This window comes from Balaenoptera borealis (genome assembly GCF_965194805.1).
Source record: "Balaenoptera borealis genome assembly, chromosome: 3".
Lineage (NCBI taxonomy): Eukaryota > Metazoa > Chordata > Mammalia > Artiodactyla > Balaenopteridae > Balaenoptera > Balaenoptera borealis.
The window spans coordinates 28,938,824-28,953,070 of record NC_138866.1 but is presented as its reverse complement, the minus strand read 5'-3'; the positions used below and the strand labels follow the sequence as shown (position 1 = coordinate 28,953,070).

The 14,247-nt window shown below is 38.9% G+C and overlaps 1 protein-coding gene across 7 annotated transcripts in view; it reads left to right on the top strand.

The window, feature by feature from the left end:
* Positions 1 to 14,247, top strand: part of PSEN1 (presenilin 1) — an 89,166-nt gene that overhangs the window by 23,619 nt on the left and 51,300 nt on the right. For all 7 annotated transcript variants that reach the window (XM_082383949.1, XM_082383947.1, XM_082383951.1 and 4 more), the window contains 2 exons: positions 10,492 to 10,748; positions 13,109 to 13,250. In XM_082383949.1, the coding sequence (XP_082240075.1) occupies positions 10,492 to 10,748; positions 13,109 to 13,250 (399 nt within the window). The remainder of the gene's footprint in view (positions 1 to 10,491; positions 10,749 to 13,108; positions 13,251 to 14,247) is intronic.

Genomic DNA, 14,247 nt, shown 5'->3' with positions numbered 1-14,247 from the left:
GGATGTTGATGGGGGAAGGCCGTGTGGGGCAAGGGGTGTAGGGTGTATGGGAACTCTTCGTACTTTCTGCCAAGTTTTGCCATGAACCTAAAACTGCTCTAAAAAATAAAGTTTTTTTTTTTAATTAAGAAAGAAATGAGCTACTAAGCCACACACACAAAGAGACCTTTATGTTCTTATCTTTTAGAAATATATACTGAAATATTTATGAAGGAAATGATACATCCGAGTTTGCCTCAAAATAATACTGGGGGCAAAGTGGGTGGGAAAACAAACGGAATAAGATTAACCATGAGATGACAATAATTGAAGCTGGTAAAGTGCACGTGGGGCTTCATTATACACTTCTGGCAGTATTTGCTTTAACTTTTTCCATAGTAAAAAGTTTGTTTTTAATTAGCCTTAAAAATAATGCTAAGTCGTCATTCTAATATTTAGCCAAGATTTTTCATTTTGGAAATCCCTCAGTAGTTCTAGTGTCACCTTCCTAATGTGACAGTTTTCAAAGGCTCTACACACCTCTTTGCGAAAAACACTTTTTTCTTAAACATTCACTTTTTTAAAAAAATATTTATTTATTTAGGGACTTCCCTGGTGGCGCAGTGGTTAAGAATCCGCCTGCCAATGCAGGGGACACGGGTTCAAGCCCTGGTCCAGGAAGATCCCACATGCTGCAGAGCAACTAAGCCCGTGCACCACAACTACTGAGCCTGCGCTCTAGAGCCCGCGAGCCACAACTACTGAGCCCGTGTGCCACAACTACTGAATCCTGCGCCCCTAGAGCCCTTGCTCCACAACAAGAGAAGCCACAGCAATGAGAAGCCCTCACACCACAATGAAGAGTAGCCCCCGCTCGCTGCAACTAGAGAGAGCCCACGCGCAGCAACCAAGACCCAGTGCAGCCATAAATAAATGAATGAATGAATGAATATATATATATTTTGGCTGCACTGGGTCCTAGCTGCAGCATGCAGGATCCTTTAGTTATGATGTGTGGACTTTTAGTTGCAGCACGTGGACTTCTTCTTAGCTGTGGCATGTGGACTCCTAGTTGTGGCATGAGGACTCCTAGTTGCGGCATGAGGACTTCTTAGTTGCGGCATGCAGACTCTTAGTTGCAGCATGCATGCAGGATCTAGTTCCCTGACCAGGGATCAAACCCGGGCTCCCCTGCACTGGGAGCATGGAGTCCTACCCACTGGACCACCAGGGAAGTCCCTAGAAAAACACTTTTTAAAAACAGCTTTATTGAAGTATAATTGTCACACAGTGAACTGCACGTATTTAAAGTATACACTTTGATCAGTTTTGACATATATTTGTACCCTGGAAACCACCACCACAGTCACAATAATGAACATAACCATTGCACCTAAAAGTTTCCTCACGCTTCCTTGTAATCTCTCCCTCCTGTCCCTCCCCAACTGCTGTCTATTCCCAGGGAACCACTGATCAGATTTTTGTCACTGTATTCTAGTTTTCATTTCGTAGAATTTTATATAAATGAAATCATATGGTACATACTCTTTTGAAAGGCTTTTTCATTCAGTATAACTCCTTCTAGTCAAGATTCATCAGTCTTATAGCATGTGGCAGTAGTTCCTTTTTATTGCTGTGTTGTATTCCATTATATAGATATACCACAGGTTTTTTTGTTTGTTTTGTTTTTTTTATCCCTTCACTTGTTCATGGGTATTTGCATTGTTTCTGGTTTTGGGTTATTACAAATAAGGCTGTTGTGGATGTTTGTGTACAGATCTTTGAATAGACATAATTCTTTCATTTATTTTGAGTAAATAACTAAGAGTAGAACATGATCCAATGTAGAAGGTATATATTTAGTTTTTTAAGATACTGTCAAACAGTTTTGCAAATTGGTTGTATAATTTTGCACCAGCAGCATATGAGAGTTCCAGTTCCTCCACATCCTCATCAGCCCTTGGTACAGTCAGTCTTTTCAGTTTCTCAGCCATTCTAGTGGGTGGATACTAATATCATTGTGGTTTTAATTTGCATTTCTCTGAATAATTATGTTAAGTATCTCTTCATGTGCTTGTCATCCTAATATCTTTGGTGAAGTATCTGTTCAAATCTCTTACTCAATTTTTAAATTGGGTTGTTTGTTTTCTTTTTCTTTCTTGTTTTTTTGGAGGGGATTGTTTTATTGAGTTTTGAGAGTTCTTTATATATTCCAGATACAAGTTCTCTATGATATATATGATTTGCAAACATTTTCTCCCAGTCTATGGCTTGTCTTTTTATTTTCTTAACAGTGTTTTTTAAAGAGCAGAAATAGATCAGTTCAAATAATGATAAAGTCCCTTTTATCTATTTTTCCTTTTGTGGATCTTTTTTTTCTTTATGTCATATCTGAGAAATCTTGCTTAACTCAAGTTCTCAAAAGTTTTTTTCTTACATTACTTTCTTCTGGAAACTGTAGTTTTAGGTGTTACATTTAGGTCTGTATTGTAAGTATAATTTTTTGTATATGGTATGAGGTATGGATCACAGTTCAGTTTTCTCCATTTGGATATCCAGTTGTTTCAGCGTCATTTGTTGAAAAAGACTATCCTTTCTCCACTGAATTGCCTTCGCACCTTTGGGAAAAATCAGCTGTCCATATGTGTCAGGATGTTTCTGGGCTCTCTGTTTTGTCTATTTGTGCCAGTATTACATTTTTTGATAACCATAACTGTATAAGAAGTCTTGTGGCATTAGTTCTCCTACTTTCAAAGTTGTTTTGGATATCCTAGGTCCTTTATTTCCATATTAACTTAATAAACATTTCTACAGAAAAGCCAGTTGAGGTTGCATTGAACCTTCAGATCACTCGGCAGTGGGGTGGAGGGGTGGCGTTGGTAGAATTGACACGTTAACAATATTGAGTCTTTCAATCCATGAATACACAGTATAGCTCTACATTTATCAAATATTGAGGTCTTTAAAAAAATTTTTTTAATTGTGATAAATGACATGACATAAATTTTAAAATTTACCATCTTAACCATTTTTAAGTGTACATCAGTAGTGTTAACTATATTCACATTGTGGCACAGTAGATTTCTAGAGCTTTTTCAACTTGCAAAACTGATACTCTGCACCTATTGAACAACTCCCTATTTCCCCATCCCCACAGCCCCTAGCAACCACAGTTATACTTTTTTTTGAGTTAGACTACTTTAGATACTTCATATAAGTGGAATCATGCAGTATTTCTTTTTGTGACTTGCTTATTTCACAGTATAATGTCCTCAAGATTCATCCATGTTTTAGCAAGTGACACGATTTCCTTCTCTTTTAAGGCTGAATAATATTCCATTGTACATATGTATCACATTTCCTTTATCTGTCTATTGATAGACATTTGAGTTTCTTCTGTCTCCTGGCTCTTGTGAATAATGCTGCAGTGATCATGGGTGCACAAATATCTCTTTGAGATACTGCTTTTAATTTTTTTGGATATGTACCTAGAAGTGGGGTTGCTGAATCATATGACAATTCTGTTCTTAATTTTTTTGAGGAACCTGTATACTATTTCCTATAGCGGCTGTACCATTTTACATTCCCGCCAACAGGGCTTCAATTTCTCTGCACCCTTGCTAATACTTGTTATTTTCTGGTTTTTTGGTAGTAGCCATCCTAATGCATATAAGATATCTCATTTTAGTTTTCATGTGAATTTCTCTGATGAATAGTGATATTGAGCATCTTTTCTTATGCTTGTTGGCTGTTTGTATATATTCTTCAGAGAAACATCTATTCAAGTCTTTCGCCATTTTAAAATCAGATTATTTGTTTCTTTGTTGTTAAATTTTAGGAGTTCTTTATATATTCTGGATATTAACCTATTATCAGGCACGTAATTTGCAAACATTTTCTTCCATTCTGTGGTTGCCTTTTTACTCTGTTGATTGTTTCTTTGATGCACAGAAGTTTTAAAGTTTGACGTAGTCCCATTTGTCTATTTTTGCTTTTGATCTTTAATTTCTCTTAGCAATATTTTAGAGTTTTCAGTGTACACATATATTTGGGGTTCCTCAAGACCATGCTCAGGTTCAGTGATTAGGTAGTAGAAGGACCCACAGATCTCAGAAAAGCCATTATACTCACTGTTACAGTTTATTATAGTGAAAAGGCAAAGATTAAAGTTAGCTACAGAAAAAGGCACAAAGGGCAAGAAGGATCCAGGAGACACCAGGCCCAAGCTTCCAGTTGTCCTCTCCCAATGGAGTCATGCGAACGGTGCTTAATTCTCCCAGGAACAGTGTGAGACAACATGCACGGAGTATTGCTCACCCGGGAAGCATACTTGAGCCTTGGTGTCCAGGAGTTTTATTGGGGGTTGGTCATGTAGACATGTCTGAACATAGTTCTGTAGCCCCTCCTAAGGTCAAGCAGATACCATGTGGCCCAAGACTCCCACCATGGATCACATTGTTACCAATGTGACCCAAGGCCTCATGTAAACAGAAACACTCTTAACAGGCAGCCTATTCCAAAGGCTTAGAGGTTATCTCCTAGGAAGCAGACCAGATCTTTCTTTGGTGTGTGCAGGGTTTGGACACCCCTGACCTGCTGAGTTAATCCTTTACAGTACCAAAGCCCTTTCACATCTTTTCATCCTTCAGGTCTCAGCTCAAATGTCACTTCCTCAGAAAGATATTCTCTGGTCACATTACTTGAAAGTAGTCCCATTCTATGTATTTATCACATCACCCTATTATAGTACTATTCCAATCTGTAATTATTTTGTTTATTATCTGTCTTCCCCTGCTTGAAATCATTTCATGAGGGCAGTCTTGTTGACTGCTATGTCCTTGTACATAGCTGGCATTCACTTTTTTAAATTAATAAGTTTTAACTAAAACAAAGTACCATAAGCCAAATAGAAAGATGACAAAGGATATGAATACTTAGTTCATTAAAAAAAAAAAACTCATCTTTTCTAATAATAAGAGATATAAAAGTTAAAATTACACTGAGATCCCATATTTTAATACCTATCAGACTGGTATGAATTCAGGCCTCTCATGGCTTACTATGTTGACAAGGGCTTGTTGAAACAGGCACTCTCCTGCATTGCTTAGACTTTAAACTGGTACAACCCATAAAGAGGGCTATTTGGCAATATAAATCAGGATTTCAAATGCATGTATACTTTGACCCCGTACTTTTACTTCAGGGAATTTATCCTGCAAATATGGCCCCGTACACGTGAAGTAACTTACAGGGGGCATTCATTGCAGCAGTGTTTGGAACGGCAAAAAGTTGGAAACAAGTTTAATGTCCATCATTAGGGGATTGGCCTAGTAAATTATGATATATTCATATACTGACTCTACAGCTGGCTAAAAAAAAATTTTTTTTTAGAGAATAATGATATTCTTTACTGATGTGTAAAAAACTCTCTAAGATACATAGTTCAAAAAAGAAAGCAAAGTACAGGACAGTGCATTTATTGTGCTACCATTTGTGTGGACAAGGGGGATGAGAATATATATTTGTATTTGCTTGTATATGCATAAGGAAACTTTAAAAGGATTTGCTGAGAACAGTGACAGTGGTAACCTGGGGGATTAGGAAACTAAGTAGATAGTTAAGTGGGAGGTTTTTTACTGTATACCTTTTTATACTTCCTGGCTTTAGAACCGTATGTATGTTTTACCTGTTTAAATAAATAAATTATACTTTAAAAGATAATAATATGGTTAGTTTTAAAAATAGTATCTGAAGTATTACTATAAAGATGAAGGGGTGTGTGTGTGTGTGTGTGTGAGAGAGAGAGAGAGAGAGAAACAGTGCTCTCGTATCCCGTATCAGCTCCAGGGGCGGGGCAGGGTGGGGTTCGCTAATGTTCATCATAAACCGGAACATCCAGTAGAGTACCATAAACAAGCATTTTATGATTGCCGCTTTCATGCTAGGCTCACCCAGTTACAGCTCACGTAGCCTGGTAGGACAGCTGTGGTGCCATAGCAAGAACTCAGGTTTTGAAGCAAGAGACTTGGATTTGATTCCTGCCTCTGCTGTTTTCTGGCTGTGAGATTTTGGACCAGTTGCTTTAGTGTTCATCTGCCAAAACCTCCCAACATATGAAAAAAATAAATGAGATGACGTGAGAGTGCTTTGTAAATTATATAAGTACTTTATATCAATTATATAATACTAAATTATATAAATGCTTTGTAAATACTATATAAAGGGAGCTGTTATTACTTGCATTTTAGTTTATATTGAACATTAATCAGCCCATCAAGTTGGTCGTAATTGTATTGCTGAATATTAGTCACAAACATAGCATTCTTAGCGTATGACGTAGTCACCTCCTTCTAAGAAAGTAGAAGTATGAATTCCCTCAACCCTCCTGCTCCTCAGCTATCTATCACACTATGCCCCTGTTTTCCAGATCCCACCTTCCTCATAACCATTTCCTTCCTACTGAACTTTAGTGACTTGTGTTCGGCAAAAATTATCTTTCTTGGTGAGTGGTATACATATTTCTATCTTTTGTGCTTTGCAGTAGTTTCCTTTCCGCTCCTCATAGGGCTTGAGCCTTCATAAATGTTTTCTCCATGAGGTCAGACTGAGGCAGAGGACACCAGTGCCTTTGTAAGGCCAACTTTTCTCTCTCCTTCTATTCTCCACCATTTATCCCTTACCCTGTTTCATTAATTATCGTCTCTCTGTCTTGTATCATCACCCTTTTACTCTAATCCTAATTCTATACTTTGACCTGACAAGTATGCTTAAGTCTCTAAAATAACTTTTTCAAATTTGAATCCCTTCTGTTGTCACTTTTTTTGTTTTTGTTTTTGTTTTGCTTCAAGGAATGATTGCCTCTAATTTCTCAGTTTCCATTCAATCCCCAGTCCATTATGATTTATGAATAACCTGCTGCTTCTCTCGTTGGTCGTCATCCCACTCTGTATTTTTCCTTCCACAGCTGTTGTAGTACATTAATGACCAACATGTCCATCTATACCTTCTCCCTGAGATTTCGTCCACTTGCTTAGCAATGGAAACTAATGACTTCCCCCAACTCTCTTCTGAGCTTGAAATTCTTATTAACTGCCTTTGGACTTTCCTGCCTGGTTGTAGGTACTTCAGATTCACCTATCTCCCTAACTAAAATCTCTCTCCTCTCCTCTAGCCTGCTCATCTTCTTGTGTTCCCTATATCTATCAATGCCATCACCACCTTCCTAGTCCCTTATGCCTAAACCTCCAGAGTCATCCTTGACTCCTTCCTGACCATTCACATGTAATTTGCCACAAAGCCCTGTCAATTCCACTTCTGAAATATTCTTCTCATACCTCTCCTATTTTCCATCGTCACTCAGTCAAGTTTCTTAAAAATGAAACATTATCTGATGTGTCACTTCCTCAACCTTAACAATTTTTATGACTTTCTGTTTCCTACAGGACAAAGTCTGAAGTCCCTGGCATGGCAAACAAGGTTCTTTACAACCTGTTCCTAACCTTCCTTTCCTGCCACCAGCCCTGACCACCCTATCCTCCAGCCACCTCAGGAGTACTCACTGATTTTCTGCATAGGCCTGTGCCACTCTACATGTTGTCTCTGCCAGGAGCCCATTCACCTTCCACTCTTGAAGCTTCTGCTCAAGAATTATATCTTTTATGTTGTGTTTCTTTTTTATTTTATTTTATTCTTAATTTTTTATTGACATATAGTTGATTTACAATGTTGTGTTAGTTTCAGGTGTTTAGCAAAGTGATTGTTATACATATATATATATTTTTTCTTTTTCAGATTATTTTCCATTGTGGTTTATTACAGGGTATTGAATATAGTTCCCTGTGCTATACAGTAGGACTTTGTTGTTTATCTGTTTTATATATAGTAGTTTGTATCTGCTAATCCCAAACTCCTAATTTATCCCTCCTCCACCCCCTTTCCCCTTTGGTAACCATAATTTTGTTTTCTATGTCTATGGGTTTGTTTCTGTTTTGTAAATATGTTCATTTGTATCATATTTTAGATTCCACATATAAGTGAGATCATATGATACTTGTCTTTCTCTTTCTGATTTACTTCACTTCATATGATAATCTCTAGGTCCATCCATGTTGCTGCAAATGGCATTATTTCATTCTTCTTTATGGCTGAGTAATATTCCATTATGTGTGTGTGTGTGTGTGTGTGTGTGTGTGTGTGTGTGTGTGTGTGTGTGTTGCATATATATATATGCCACATCTTCTTTATCCATTCATTTGTTGATGGACATTTAGGTTGCATCCATATCTTGGTTATTGTAAATAGTGCTGCTGTGAACATTGGGGTACATGTATCTTTTCAAATTAGAGTTTTGTCTGGATATATGCCCAGGAGTGGGATTGCTGGATCCTTTGGCAACTCTATTTTTAGTTTTTCAAGGAACCTTCAGACCGTTTTCCATAGTGGCTGTACCAATTTACATTCCCACCATATGTTGCCTTTCTTGATCATACAAAATTAATCAGTCCTGTAGCACTTTGTTCACATCTCTAGTATAATATTTCTCCTATGTTAAAACTATCTCATGAGCTACTTAAGGACAGCACCTAGATCTTTTTAATTTCAGTATTGCCACAGCAGAATACCTGGAATATAGAATTCCGATTACTTGTGGAATGAATAAATTGAAAGTCAAAGGAAAGAGAAAGCCCACACTGAGTGTGCAGAGCTTCCATGTTGTCTTGTGAATGGCAAATTGAGAGGGTGTTAAAAACTTGATTTCTGCAGTCTGGCACACCTGGGTTCAAACCATTTCTGTAACACTTACTAGCCTTGCCTGTAAAGTGGTGATGATGAGGTGGCTGTGAGAATTAAACGTAAAACACATCTCAGGGCTTCCCTGGTGGCCTGGTGGTTGAGACTCTGCACTCTCACTGCCAAGGGCACGGGTTCAGTCCCTGGTCGGGGAACTAAGATCCTGCAAGCCGTGCAGTGCAGCCAAAAAAAAAAAGGACATATCACAATCCGTAGTACCTTGTAATAATTTTAAGCTATTATTAAGTATGTTATGTATTTTTATTGAATAATAGTATTCCTCTGTAGTGATACTTGGTTAAACTCTAGTCAAAAATGAGGTACAAGAGTGGCATGTTCTCACGTGAGCTTCCTCAGAGAACCCTGTCTTAACCAAGCTGATTTTATCTTATCAGCAACAGTGACTATCAGTCTACTTTCATCTCCTGTTTTATTTACTTCTCTGTTATTTTTCTCCTTTTGTCTTATTATTTTTATTTTGCTGTTGTTGTTAGTGCTCTTGGGATTCATTCTACCGTTTACAAAAAGTGAGTTTTAGATACAGTAATACCAAAAAGGAAACTGAACTTGAAGAATAGGAAAGGTTAAACCCAGGATAAGGATGAAGGTAACAAAGTGGTGGTTAGGTTAAGAGGAAAGTAGAATCTAAGGAAGTTCTACTTCCATTCCTTTATCCATCACATATTTATTGTTCTCTTCCTCTATACAGGGCAAGATGGGAGTGGGGTGGGGACAGGGTGGGAGGGCATCAGAATTAAGGCCTAGTTTCTCTCTGTAAAGGTTTTTTTTTAATTGAATATTTTTTTGAGATAACTGTAGATGGTAAGAAATAATACCGAGAGATCCCTTGTAAATCACTTCAAGGATTTTTAAGTCTTATTAATAATGAAGGTGAGGGACTTCCCTGGTGGTGAGGTGGTTAAGAATCTGCCTGCCAATGCAGGGGATACGGGTTTGAGCCCTGGTTCGGGAAGACCCCACATGCCGCAGAGCAACTAAGCAACTAAACCCATGCACCACAACTACTTAGCCTGCACTCCAGAGCCCTCGAGTCACCGCTGCTGAGCCCGCATGCCACAACTACTGAAACCTGCGCACCTAGAGCCCGTGCTCTGCAACAAGAGATGCCACCGCAATGAGAAGCCCGCGCACCGCAACAAAGAGTAGCCCCTGCTCGCTGCAACTAGGGAAAGCCCGCAGACAGCAACGAAGACCCAATGCAGCCAAAAATAAATAAATAAATAAATATATTAAAAAAAATAATGAAGGTGAGATAGTTCCTTGTATAACTGATATGAAACCACAGGTAGAAAGCACTTCATGATTTTGAAAAAGGTGAGTGTACTCTGCTTGCAGCTGCAGCAAGTAAAGAAGGCTTCATGCAGGTGTCATTTTTAAGTCAAACCTCAAAGGATGAGTACAATTGTATTAGGTTGAGAATGGAAGGTGAGAATGAGGTAAGCCACGAGCCAGGTGAAAGGGAGGACCTGGGTTTCTTCAGTGGACAGTGGTAAATAATCTAGGCTTTTAAACTGCATACTTCTTGTAAATTGATTCTTTCTTGCCTCAGGTTTTTGGAACTCGTGTAATAATGGGCCTATTGATAATCTTGGGCCTGTTGATAATCTCGGGTCTAATCATTAAATTTTCTGTTTCTGATACAGAACACCTTGATTCTACTGGGAGTCTAATTTACTGAACAAGTCTCTCTTGTGCTTTTAGAATGACAGTAGAGAGCGGCATGAGCACGGCAGCGAGAGGCGGAGGCATGGCAACTCTGAGTCGTTATCCAATGGCCGAGCCCCCGGTAACTCGCAGCAGCAGGTGGTGGAACAAGAGGAAGAGGAAGATGAGGAGCTGACGTTGAAATATGGCGCCAAACATGTGATCATGCTCTTTGTCCCCGTGACTCTCTGTATGGTGGTGGTCGTGGCCACCATCAAATCAGTCAGCTTTTATACCCGGAAGGATGGGCAGCTGTACGTATGAGTATTGTGTATCATTATGCTCAAGGCCAGCATAGCTGTCCTTCGTAGCGTGTCATCACCACCTTGAAGGCCTCTGCACTGAAGGGACATGAAGGCTAGAGAGTCCATCCTCTCTGATGGCCAGAAGCAGATGATGCTTTAAGTAGAGAAAATGAAAGCTGCAGAATTATATTTTTTATGTGGTGTCCCTAGACAGGGTTGAATTTATTTGGAATTGAGCAGTTGAGTAGTGATTTTACCACCTCAGGGCCACTGGGCCCATTGTTCTTCTCCCTGGAATGTTCTTTTCCTTTTCTAACTTTGGTGGATTAATTCCTATCATCCTTCTCATCTTGGCTTAAATGTTGAGTCCTAAAAGATAACTTCCCTGATCCTCCTAACAGAATTAGGTCCTTCCTGGTATCCCTTCTCATAGCAACCTGTTCTTTTTTCACTTGTTACAATATGCAAGTATGTATTTATTTTCATTATTGAATGCTTGGTTTCCTTCTGTACTATGAGGCCTATGAGGGCACTTTGTTTCCAGGGTGAGGTATGTAATAAATGCTCAGCAAAAAAAACAGTTGTTCAGTGAAAGGATGAAGAAGTAATGCAGGCTGGCACTAAGTGTTTGCGGAACTGTCATGTAGATTTCTCTGATGCTGTTGGTGTGGGCCCTTTGTCTCCAAGAAAAATGCTTTGATTCAGATGTCACCTAGTTCTGTCTCTAGGACTCTTACGGGGCTCAAAAAGTTTTAAATGAATTTTGAAATTGGCAAGTGTCTGGAAAACTCTGTGGGGTTCTGAAAGCCAAGCTTTTAACCTTTTGGGAGAAAGGGTAAGACAGTGAGTGAAGGACAGGGATTGGAGACAATAACCAAAAGAGGTTGGGGAAAATTATCTCTGTAAGTTAGAGTTAGGTTTGGCTGCATATTAAAGAACAGGGGTTAGCAAGCTATGCCCCACAGGCCAGATCTGCCTGCCACCTCCTTTTGTAAATGAAGTTTTATTGGAATGCTGCCATGTCCATTCATTTATATATTGTCTACAGCTGCTTTCATACTACAGTGGCAGAGTTGAGTGGTTGCAACTGAGACCATATGACACACAAAGCTTAAAATATTTACTCTCTAGTTTTTTACAGGAAGTTTGCTGAGCCCATTATAGAAGATCAAAACAGGGAATTCCCTGGTGGTCCAGTGGTTAGGACTCAGTGCTTTCACTGCCGGGGCCTGGCTTTGATCCCTGGTTGGGGAACTAAGATCCTGCAAGCCGTGTGGCGCGGCCAAAAGAAAGAAAATCAAAACAACTGGTTTGACTGATGCACATATTTTCTCTCTCTCCCACAGAGTAGTGCAGAAGTAGTAGTTCAGATTGTGTAGTGGCTTCTCTTCATCAAGGACTGAGGCTCCTTCATCCCTTCTTTTTTGGCTTCTACCCTCTAGGTTATTTCGGGGTCCAGTATTGGTGCTGGAGCCCCAGCCTTCATTCAGACAGCAGGAAGGAGAGGGGGAGAAAAGGACATGAGACGTGACTCTCAGCAGAACTAACTCCTCCCTTAGAAGTTCCACACAACACATCTGCCTATAACTCATTGGCCATTACTTATTCTCATGGCCACACATAACTGTAGGGGAGGCAGAAATAAAGTCTTCTACTGGAAACATTGGTACCTGGGATAAAAGTGTTTTCATGTGAATGAGAAGCAAGGGCAAGCTGGATATGTGACATTATCTCAAGACAACTTCAGTTGCAGTCACCGTACAGATGAAGGATAATTATCAGCCATTTTACCTTCCTCTGACAACCACTTGTAGCCTAGGTAGTTTATGGCAGAATCTGGTACTTTTTTTTTTTTTTTTTTTAATGTTTTCGGAGCACAGTTGCTTTACAATGTTGTGTTAGTTTCTGCTGTACAGCAAAGTGAATCAGCTATACATATACATCTATCCCCTCTTTTTTGGATTTCCTTCCCATTTAGGTCACCACAGAGCACTGAGGAAAGTTCCCTGTGCTGTGTAGTAGGTTCTCATTGGTTATCAGAATCCGGTACTTTAACAAATCACTAATAAACTGTGGAGAAAGAACATTTGATGAGGTAATTATTTCGGTATAAATCATCCACTAGATGGAGCCAGTGTCTGGCTCACATAGGTCCACTTCCATATTTTAACTATCTCCTTTTATTTTGAAGGACTTATTTTAGCATATAGCTATTTTTATTAGGCTAAAAATTCTTGGTTAGATTGATGAGATGGAAAAAAGTGACTTATATCAGTTGAATCAAGGAAACAAAACTGGTGTTGGAGAGCATGTAGTTTGGAATCTCCATTAACACTTACCTGGGGCTTTTGTGTTTTATTTTATTTTAGAATCTATACGCCATTCACAGAAGACACCGAGACTGTGGGGCAGAGAGCCCTGCACTCAATTCTGAATGCTGCTATCATGATCAGCGTCATTGTCATCATGACTATTCTCCTGGTGGTTCTATATAAATACAGGTGCTATAAGGTGAGCGTGAGACACAGAGCTTTGCTTTCCACCATCTTCTTCTCATGGTTGGGTTTTGTTGTCACCTTACTTGGTCTAGTAAAGAAAAAAGTCTTATATTCTAGAACTAAGTTAATTTTTAGTTTCCCCCCTCATTTGAGGAACATTTAAAAAATACAAAAAGGCATAAATGAAAAACAAATGTTTTCATATAACATCACACTCTAAATGGTTTTAACATTTTGATTTGCTGTATACTTCGGACATTCCAGAAGGATATATCCTGAACCTTTGTGAATTCCCTCATTGACAGATAGCGCTGTAGCATATAATTATCCCCATAAAATAACGTATAACTACAAAAATTCAGATTCTCAACTTGAGTACAGAACAGCAAAGCCACCTTCAGCTGCTGTTGTTAAACTCATTGGTGACTGGCCGAATTCCCAGTTCTAAATTCGTAGACGTCCATTCCCTCTCTCTCTCCCGCAGGAACACAAATTCTTTGCTTGGGAAGCAAAGGCAGGGGAGGTTGTGCAGGAAAGACACAGGCCCAGCCCTCCCAGCCTCTGGTCCCCCACCTCACTCTCTACCTAAGTGACTTGCTTGTGAATTTCAGCTACCTGGCACATGTTTCAGATTCATGCCTCAGAAAAAGGACAAATTATTACAGGTCATGAACCTTTAGGCTCATTCTCAAATAAAAGAAATATTAACTTTTCAAATATTGAATTCTACTTTCTTTTTAGTATTTATTTCTGTATATTCTTTTTTTTTTTTTTTCCTTGTGGGATTTTTTTTTTTTTAATTCAGACAGAAAGTCACAAAAATTATACTCATCCTCAACAGTTCACTCAGTCCCATGTAATTAATTTTTTTTTTCATCTTGATCTTTTTTTAGCACTTTTATGAGTTCATCAGTTTTTCATTAGAGTTCTGAAAATGCTTATTCATTCACTTCAGCAGTACAGTCAGTTACCAGAAACCTGTACTTGTCAGAGTCTTTTCCATGAATTTC